This window comes from Sander vitreus, chromosome 14 (genome assembly GCF_031162955.1).
Source record: "Sander vitreus isolate 19-12246 chromosome 14, sanVit1, whole genome shotgun sequence".
In the NCBI taxonomy this organism is placed as follows: Eukaryota; Metazoa; Chordata; class Actinopteri; order Perciformes; family Percidae; genus Sander; species Sander vitreus.
In genome coordinates, this window is record NC_135868.1 from 7,501,778 (window position 1) to 7,511,777 (window position 10,000).

Consider the following 10,000-nt stretch of genomic DNA (forward strand, 5'->3'; position numbering starts at 1 on the left):
GATGATGATGATGACGATAGCTCTGACAATGAGCCTCTCAAAAAAATTGCCAAAAAGCCCTCCAAAGCAGCAAAGAAGACTTCCTCCGTCTCTCCAAAAAAACCTGTTGGCTCAAAGAAGAAAGGTAAGTTAATTTTCCTCTCAAAAGATATGCTGCATCAACAGAACATTTCTGTTCTCTGCAGCAGATACTTATGCTTGATTTCTTACACAGACTCTCTGGATGACGATGATGGCTCGGACGATGAGCCTTTGAGTGAACTTGATGAGAAAATGTACCCCAAACATCCGAGAAAGGCACCTGGTACTCCATCTGGAAAAGCAACGCCAGTTATTAAATCCAAAAGGAACGCAGCAAGAAAAAAGGGTAGGTGTTAAAATGTTTTTCGCATAGCACATGTACCAAAAATACATATGTTTTGTTTTCTTCTAGTTAAATATGCAGTCTTCCTGGAATGCACAGCTCGTTAAGGAGCATAACAAAGAAAAGAGGTCTGAAACAGCAACAATTTAACTAAACAAGTAAATGTGTTAAACATAACTCAACTGAAGCAAACTACTGTAATAAAAATAATTCATTATATGTATATAGGGCTTTATCATAGACACTCAAAGCGCTTCAAATCAAACTGAACTGAAGCAAACTAGTGTGTACAGTAAGCTGTCAGTAGTGATGTGCGGATGTTGGGTGCTGTGAAACTGTGATTGCTAACCTAAACTACCTGTTACATGGAGATAAGGATAAACTAAACACAATCAAACCAAACCAAGTTGAGGAAGGAGCTAGAGAGACTGCGATCTGTTTGAAAAGAAAAGAAAAAAACAAGGGAAAAAAGTTCCAAGTTTAGAAACTCTTTAACGGATTTGGATTAGAGCACATCTATAGATGTGAAAACATCCTTAAAAGTTTCTCAAAATCAGGAGCTGCCATGACAAGAGCAGAACAAATCATCTTTTTTACACAAGTGAAAGCCACTGGCAGTGGTGGCCTAGAGGGTTAAGGAAGGGCTTGTCCCTCCAACATTGAGCAGTTGGTGGAAGCAAATTGAGGTGCCCTTGAGCAAGGCCCTTAACCCCAACCGCTCCAGTGGAGCTGCTCAGTGGCCAGCAGATCAGACTGTGGTTGTACTGGGCTAACCTGACCTGCTTCGCATTTGCTCGGCATATCCATCTGGGAACTTTCTGTTGGAGAACTTTTCGGAAGGGGTGAAAATCCTTCTGAAAAGATCCTGAAAAGCTGATTGGATAAACCACCTGTCTATCACACTAGTGATAGACGGGCCAAATCAACCAATCAGATCAACGATATATCAAACTCTTGCCGAAACCAGTCGGGAGAAGAGCAAAAACGCATTTTCCTCCGAGAAAAGCCTCCAGTGCCGTTTTTTGCTCTTCTTTCAATGAAGGAATACTTTCTAATTTGGATAAAACTTGTGCGATAGCTACGCTCATCTCATCCGTGGAAGCCGCCATGTTGTTTAGACCGAACAGTCGCTTCTCGTTGCATCACACCTAAACCCAATCAAAACCAACGCTGATTGGTCGGTCGTTTGGCGAACGGCTCCAAATTTTCTCTGTCTCAAGATGCCAGACTGATCCGTGAGTGGAAAACTGGAGCTTGTGAGATCAGGGCGGTCTCACAAGGTTAGTACTGGGCAGCTTCCAGGTATGAATGTGGAACTGTGTGAATGTGACAGGTCGTCGTTGCAAATGAGAAGTTGTTCTCAATCGACTTACCTGGATAAATAAAGGTTTAAAAAAAAAGAACCTGTTTCACAGTGGGGAGAGCAGACACCGCATGTTTTTACTCAAAACGTTTGGATGGAAAAGTTGTGGCAAAAACTGTCGTATTACCCCACTAACCCTAGGAACATCATTCATTTCATTTTTTTGGATGCTGGTACAGGATCTTTATCAATGGCAGACACCTTAGCATACATAGGACAAACTTCACTCTGGCCTACATCCCTGCCAAGATGGATCACTATCGCTTTAGCAAACTCACACTTTGCTAAGTTGACTATTAAATTTGCTTCCACCAACTGCTCAAACACTGCCTTCAGACGTTGAACATGAGCTTCCTTTGTGTGACACAGGAAAACAGTCTATGCACCAGATAAGACACCTGAGAAAAAAGACAGCACGTATCTTAGATTTAATAACACAAATAACTAATAAAGCAGGTGATTACATTACCATATATCATCAAAACATATTTCCGCTGTGTTTTCTGACTTTTGTCTGTAATGGATCGATGGCTTTCAATCTTTTGATATGTTTCAGATATGAATACAGATGAAAGCTCTGACAATGAGCCTCTCAAAAAAATTGCCAAAACTATCCCTAAGGCTGCAAAGAAGACTTTCTCAGTCCCTCCACAAAAATCTGTTGATTCAGAGAAGGAAGGTAAGATCATTTTCTCTCTATGGGTACTCAGCATCAACATGAAATTGCTGTTCTCTGTAGCATATACTTATTCTTCTTGACTTCCATTTCTTACACAGAATCTCTGGATGACGAGGATGGCTCGGACGATGAGCCTTTGAGTGAACGTGCCAAGAAACTTTACCCCAAACGTCAGAGAAAGGCACCTGGTACTCCATCTGGAAAAGCGACCCCAGTTATTAAATCCAAAAGGAATGCAGCAAGGAAAGAGGGTAGGTGTTATGACATTGGACATTACAACTCAATTAAAATGCTTTTTTCATAGCACTTGTACGAAAATACACGTTTTGTTTGTTCTAGTTAAATACGCAGAGTCTTCCAGTGACATCTCAGATGATGAACCACTGGCAACAATAAAGAAGAAGGTGACAAAGGCTCCTAAAGAGAAAAAGACTTCAGACAACAGCAAGGAAACACAACTTAAAGACAAATCACTTAAAGGTAGGCGGCACTTAATTTAGACTGACCAAAAATAATTGATTTTAATTGAAGTATTAACCTCTTGGATTTCAAAAGACTCTTCATCCTCAGACAGCAACTCAGATGATAGTTATGTTCCCTTGGTGAACGCCAACGCCAAGAAGAAGAAACCAGTGAAGAAAAACACAAAGAGGACAACTGCATCGCCAGGCAGAGCGTCAAGAAAGAGACGAGGTACTCGAGCAGTAATCATGACATGAATGAAACGTGATTTTGAGGGAAACATTTTTAAATCCTTGCTGCTGTGACTGTTGTTTGGCAGGACATTCTGATGAAAGCTCAGATGATGAACCCTTAGTTAGACTTGTGAAAAAGAATCGCACAGGCAAGCAAACAAAAAACCAACCGAAGGCTTCCCCCCCGAAGAAGAAGAAGAACACAACTTCCAAAAAGTCAAGAAAGATGCTTGAGTCAGGTAAAGACCAGCCAGTCTTAGCTAGTAGAGGTGACCACTTTATCAATCAGTCTGGGGTATTCTGTTCACCAGCCATGCGTTCATGTATCATTCATATTTTTTCAGAGTCCTCGGGCAACAGTTCAGACGACGAACCTTTAATCAAGGCAGCGAAACATCCACAAGTAACAAAAATCCTGAGAATAATACTAGAGAGGTGTGATGGTGAAGAAGCTGGGGACACAGGAACAGGAGGCCTGACCAAAGCCACTTCAGGTACTGATGACATAACCAAGTCATTGTTAATGCTGTAAAAACCTCAAAATAAAGAGTAACATTATTCTTCCACTCCAAAGCAGAAACACAGATTGCTGGAAAGAGCGAGGAGTCAGAAGACTCAGCGAAATCAGAAGAAGAATAAGCAGATGAAACAAAGGTTGAAGAAATGGCATTTTATTGTTTTCTTTCACCATTTGGACGGGGAAGTTCAAACCACGTAGTGGCTACAAAGTTTAAAGGACTTCAGAATGTGTAAATCTCTCAGACACCTAAATTACAATTAGTGTTCATGTAAAGTGACTTAAAGTGTGTTTTATATACAGTACCTACATGTTCATGTTTAATTTTGGGACCAGATTTTGTAGGCTCCTTAAATATTTTATGCACAGTCTTTGATGTTATTTTACTATTTCTGCACATTGTTTGCACTGGCTATCTCCTCTGGTTTAATTTTTTTTTTAAAGAGAATAATTCAGTGCTCATTGATATAAGCTACATCCCTGCTTTCATATTAACTGTAAACTCTGCATGCAGCAGTGAAAATCTGTTTGTGTTGGATTAAACTGCTTTCACTTATGAAATTTATATCAGATGAGTCAGTCTCTATTTTAGCTGACTTGCCATACCACAATTCTTCTTTATCCTTGTCTGTCATTTTCAGTCCAGTGAGATTGTATGTCAAGTCAATTTTATTGCTTCCCAAAATTACAAATTTGTCTCCGAGTGCTGTATAATCTAAACTTTTTATTTTTATTTATCTGACTCGCTTTTAAAAGTAATTGTACATTTTTACTTTGGGTCTATTCATGGTATCAGAGGGACTGCATACCCCATCCATTTAACTGTCTGAGCACTAAAAACATTCTCAAAACAATTAATGGCGTGAGACACACCGTCTAAATTAAATTTAAACTAACATTTATGTTATATTTGCATAAAACAAACCCAAGAGGGATGCCATCTGCATCTTCTTTTTTGTCTGTGATTTCCTAGGATGGCGAAGGAATGTCCCGCCCTACTCTGCCTTACTGTGCCTTTGATTGGCTTACCCTAATCAATCTCACTCCCTAAACCTAACCAATCCAACCAACGAAGGTAACGAGTACTAGCCAATCAGAAGCAGAGTAGGGCGGGGCATTTCTTCGCCGTCCTAGGAAACGCAATTTCGCCAGCCAAGTACCACAGCAGCGGCGCTAAATTAAGTCAACCACACAGTTAACATCATAAACACTGCAACTGTGTGACTGCTGGTTTACAACTTCATATAAGAAAAGTTTATCTAGAAAACGGAAGATTGTAGTTCGGCTTGTCACCGGCCTAGTTTACCTCAAAGTGAAATATTTAATTGTGAGCTCTTAGGTTATCGTTAGCTAGCTAACCGCTTGTTAGTTAGTTAGCTAGCATGCTGCTGTCTCTACACAGCAGACAACTCTTCTCGGATTAATTTTATCTCGTCATGACCGAGTTAAGATGTCGAAAAACAGACACTTTGGAGAGAGCTACAGAAGAGGACGAGGGCCAGATTGAGCCTGAGGTGCAGACCGCAGGTAGGTTTACTTGGTTAACTTAGCAGTTTGCTAACTGAACACCGATTAACTTCCTGTGCAAAAACATCCGGTAACTTCAGTTAACTTTTCTGCAGAAACGCACTTTGTCACACAACGCTTGTATCTGTTAAGCCACTGTCCGTCTGTTGTTACACCTGACCAGATACCAAAGAGCCGGTGAACACCGAGGAGGATGAGGGGAGTGTGTCCATTGGTGGCGATGGAGGAGACAAACGACAGAAAGATGAGGGTCAAGTTAAAGAAAAAGATGCACACCATAAAGAGGAGGAATCAAACAGACCCGAGTCGGCTGTCAAAAGATCCAAGAGCTCTTCTACCTGTAAGTTTGTGTTCTGTCTACTGATGTGTCTGTATACTTTTAGCACTGCTCAATGTCAACTTTATAAAGCAGTATCAAACTACTGTTATTCTTTCTCCCAATGCTTGGCTGATGATCCTATATATATATATATATATATATATATATATATATATATATATATATAAACAAACATCAGAAGATGGTACTTTGTTTATAGTGGTATCTTATTTACCTATGGAGTCCAGCACTGTGAGCAGTTCAAACCATTAATACAGAATCCATCTTAAAAAAGAAACTGACTAGGGGGCGGCCTCTAGCTCACCCAGTATAGCGTGCGTAGGCTGAGTCCTTTACAGTGGCCCAGGTTCGAATCCGACCTGCGGCCCTTTGCTGCGTGTCATCCCCTCTGTCTCCCCAGTTTCCTGTCTATCCACTGTCAGTATCTAATAAAGGGAAAAGTACGGTGGCCCTGAAGTGCAAATCACAACAGCAAATATGAAAACACGACAGCAAATAGGAAAACACGACAGCAAATGGGAAAACAAAACGGCATTAACTTCTACCGGAAAAGGTACGGCCTATCTAGCAGAGGACGGAGCCTCCTGATTGGACAGACAGACGGACTGTCTGTCTGTTAAAAGTAGGCGCTTTTCCGTGTTTTTCACCTCTCCTTCCTGTTAAAAGACAGACAGTCCGTCTGTTCAATCAGGAGGGTCCGTCCTCTGCTAGATAGGCCCTACCTTTTCCGGTAGAAGTTAATGCTGTTGTGTTTTCATGTTTGCTGTCGTGTTTTCCTATTTGCTGTCGTGTTTTCATATTTGCTGTCGTGTTTTCATATTTGCTGTCGTGTTTTCATATTTGCTGTCGTGTTTTCCTATTTGCCGTTGTGTTTTATGAATTTTTGTCGTGTTTTCCTATTTGCCATTGTGTTTTAGGATTTGCTGTTGCGTTTTTCTATTTGCTGTTGTGATTTGCACTTCAGGGCCACCGTAGCAAAGCCCCAAAAAATAATCTTTAAAAAAAAAACAGAAACAGACTAGTTTCTCCAGTGACTCAATGAACCCTTGATGGTGGTGTGGCAGGATAGTTAAAGGAAAAAACTATCTGAGGACTGATTATTCCTTTAAAAAAAAAAATGTGTTTAACAAACTTAAACTGTTAATTTTCTGCTTTTCAGCAGTTTTTTTGCAGCGCCTGGTGAGAGTGTTCTTCGGATTTCTTGCAGCAGTTGCCTGTGGCATCCTTTATGCTGCATATCTGTCTGCGTATCATGACAGGAAGTTCTGGTTTTCCACTAGACAGGTGGGTGACTCTGTTTTTTTCACAAGTCTGCTTCCATTAAATTTCCACTTCACTGCCATAAACATATCAATTCTAAAATTCACTTCCATGTGTCTCAGGAGCTAGAGCGTGAAATCACCTTCCAGGGAGGCAGTGGGGTCTACTATTACTACTACAAGCACATGCTGACAGTACCGTCCTTTGAAAGAGGTACTTGTATCCTTTCTGCTTTTTATTAAAGAAAGAAAATTCAAATATTCATCTAAATACAGCATCAAAAAGGACACCAACTTGAATTAAAGGGCTATGAATGTCACTCTCTCCTTGTCAATCAACTGTATTGTTATGTGGTTTGTGTTTTCCAGGGTTTTATGAGCTGACACTAGATAACAGGACTATTTCAGGTCAGACCATTAACGCAGTGGAGCGTTTGTCTCTGTATCCAGAGCTCATCACAAGCTACATTTACAGAGTCACAGACAGCCAGGTGAGATTTTTTTTTTTGCCGTTTGATCAGCTAAGCAATTTTATATTTTTTATTTATATATATATATATATATATTCCAAAGAACAAAGCTACTAAACCAGTACAATCCCCTGTCTCAAAGCAAATAAACACTGGCAAACAGATTGGAAATAGTAACAACATTCCTGTCATACGCCTGAAGGCCTTTCAGCCTGAAATTTGTTGCATAGCAAGACCAGTTAAACTTTAGCTGGTTTGCATCGGTTTGACCAGGTCAGTTAATTTTGCATATTTGAAGTTTGCATATGTATCTCTTCAGATTCAGTAGTTAAGCATGTGAAATGCCTCAGAAGTGCCTCTCTGGTTTATATTTGTTTTCTTAGTCTACTCAGTGGCAACATAAATGGAGCTGAATGGCATGTCATTTTACTAGATAAAAAACATCGCACCGGAAAGCTCTGAATTAACATTATAAATGCAGAAAACAACTATCATTCTCCATGTAGTTAAGAGTCTCATCTGCTGCCAGTGCAGAGGGCTTGTCACCTAATAATGCAATAAATCAGTCAATTCATTGAGCCAGCAAAATTGGAGAGAAGTTAAACTTTTGTATTGCATTACCTGGCAATGGTTACAATAGCAAGACTGAATGCCAGTGGGCCCAGCACCAAACGACAACATGGACTGGTCACTTATTTCGCCGGATAGTAAGTTATATCAATTAGTGCACCGACTCATTTTAGCACTTTGCTTGACATTGGATTTCTGGCTTTGACGTAGTATACAGCCATTTCAATACAAAAAAAAAACAGTATGCAGATTTTTTTTAATGCTCTTGCTTAATAATAATCATTTTATAATAAGGTGATAAATGTGATAATTCGAAGAAAAAAATACTTAGTTTTTGTCTCTGCCTTCAGGATTTTGTTGAGCCAATCTACTTCTACGTTGGAGCCGTTTTCGGGCTCCAGGCGGTCTACGTCACTGCCCTGTTTGTGTGTAGCTGGGTGATGAGCGGCACCTGGGTGGCCGGCATGTTGGCTGTGGCCTGGTACGTGATTAATAGGTGAGAGGAATTCTACTACCTGGTTTGTCTGAATGCCTCATTTTTTTCCCCTCCTATCAGCATTGTAACGTTACCTTCCTCTTAAAACTTTATTATATCCTTTCCATTTTCTCCCTGTTGCTCCTACCTTCTGATAACAAAACACACTTGAAAACGGGACACTAAGGGTGCTGTTAAGACAAATAAAATCTCTTTTAGATCCCAGTTTCACTCGTTTACTTTAGTTTTCTCCCCTTTACAACTCTTCTGTGGGTCGTTTCTTCCTCAGACCAGATACAACAAAGGTGGACTTTGCTATTCCTCTGCGGGACAACTGGGCTCTGCCTTACTTCTCTTGCCAGGTTGCAGCTTTGACTGGATTCCTGAGTAATAACATCAGCTCTGCCACTGAGGTGAGCCTCTTATGAAACCTGTTTTAAAAAAAAAACTACTATATCCAAGTTAGGTGGAACACTACATTTAAACACGCTGAAAAAACCCTGTATTTCTCTGTAGATGTTTTGCTATCTCACCATGAGTGCCACCACCTTCACCTTCCTCCTAGTCTGGGAACACAGCCACTATGTGCTCTTCATCCAAGCCCTCTGTCTTTTCTTGCTTGACTCTTTTGACCTGGTGCCACCACGTAAGGTAAGGAAGTCACAGCACCTGATCAAGAAATAAATAGTCCTGCACCTAAACCCCAAATTTGTCATTTTTACACTGTTTTTTTTTGTTCGGATAAACAAACAAGATGTAACGTGTTAAGCCTCTTAGCTTTAGAGGTGCCAATAGGCAGATTCTGTTACCTTCAGACAGTTCTAGCTAACTGTTTGCAACTGTTTTAATGCTAAGGTAAGATAACTGGCTGCTGCGTGTAGCTTAATATTTAACGGACAGACATTAGAGTGGTATTGATCTTCTTATCTGGCTCTTGGCAAGAAAGCAAACAAATGTATTTCCTAAAATGTCAAACTACTCAATTAACCACTGGACTAATGACGGAAATTAGCTGTTGTAGTTTTATGATTTACTGGAAAAGATGTATACTCTTTTGGGCTTGATCTAGTTAAGAGCAACATGTTTTGTGTATGGAGGAAATTATCTCATTTGAGTTTCTGATTGATACATTTACAGTATGCCACCTAAACATGAATTAAACCTAATTATTTATTTATTTTTGTTATACATATCTTAAATATTTTTCAAGAACCAATTTGTATTCCAAAAATGTATCTTTAGGTTGACTGCGTTGTGCCCACAAGTCCCCAAAGACATTGTGCTTTTTCCTTTCTTTCTCTTCTCTCTCTCGCTGTCTCTCCTTCTCCGTCATCCCTCCATCTGGTATGTTAAGATGGCTGACATTCACAAGGTGTACCTCAGCTCTTTGTTCCCGGTCTACTTGTTCCAGTTTCAGAACCCGGCCCTGCTCAGCTCGCCTCTGCTCGGCCTCCTGATTGGCTCAGTGCTTGCGCGGTACTTCCAGGTAGAGTTAGCTGCTCCCTCACATCAGAGCTCAGTCAAATTACGAACTACAGGCGCTTGTTTTAACTTGCACAACTGATTAATCATTTAACTAATTTATCCAGTAAAAAAAGTGTAACATTTCCTGGTTTCACCTTCTCAAATGTGAGGATTTTTTACTGTATTTCATCGTTAAATATGGACAACTTTCAGTGTTGTAACGTAGAGTAACACCATCTCAATGCTGTTTTCTGTATTTCTCTTGCAGCAAAAGATG

At 40.2% G+C, this 10,000-nt stretch overlaps 2 protein-coding genes across 2 annotated transcripts in view; both read left to right on the top strand.

Moving 5' to 3' along the window:
* The first annotated feature begins 6 nt into the window (after positions 1-6).
* LOC144529159 (uncharacterized) lies at positions 7-4,183 on the top strand. The gene is made up of 9 exons (XM_078268128.1): positions 7-124; positions 215-367; positions 2,284-2,406; positions 2,505-2,657; positions 2,746-2,886; positions 2,962-3,099; positions 3,188-3,340; positions 3,446-3,595; positions 3,676-4,183. Exons 2-9 carry the CDS (start codon positions 274-276, stop codon positions 3,738-3,740), a joined length of 1,017 nt encoding a protein of 338 aa, XP_078124254.1. The 5' UTR covers positions 7-124; positions 215-273; the 3' UTR covers positions 3,741-4,183.
* Positions 4,184-4,748: 565 nt separating this feature from the next.
* The window catches only part of LOC144528864 (putative C-mannosyltransferase DPY19L4), an 11,269-nt gene continuing 6,017 nt past the window's right edge, over positions 4,749-10,000 (top strand). The window contains exons 1-10 of the mRNA XM_078267718.1: positions 4,749-5,145; positions 5,309-5,485; positions 6,645-6,769; positions 6,868-6,958; positions 7,114-7,235; positions 8,135-8,280; positions 8,549-8,672; positions 8,776-8,910; positions 9,614-9,745; positions 9,992-10,000. The exon at positions 9,992-10,000 is cut by the window's right edge and continues 93 nt beyond it. Coding sequence (XP_078123844.1) covers positions 5,055-5,145; positions 5,309-5,485; positions 6,645-6,769; positions 6,868-6,958; positions 7,114-7,235; positions 8,135-8,280; positions 8,549-8,672; positions 8,776-8,910; positions 9,614-9,745; positions 9,992-10,000 — 1,152 coding nt within the window. The 5' untranslated portion in view covers positions 4,749-5,054. The remainder of the gene's footprint in view (positions 5,146-5,308; positions 5,486-6,644; positions 6,770-6,867; positions 6,959-7,113; positions 7,236-8,134; positions 8,281-8,548; positions 8,673-8,775; positions 8,911-9,613; positions 9,746-9,991) is intronic.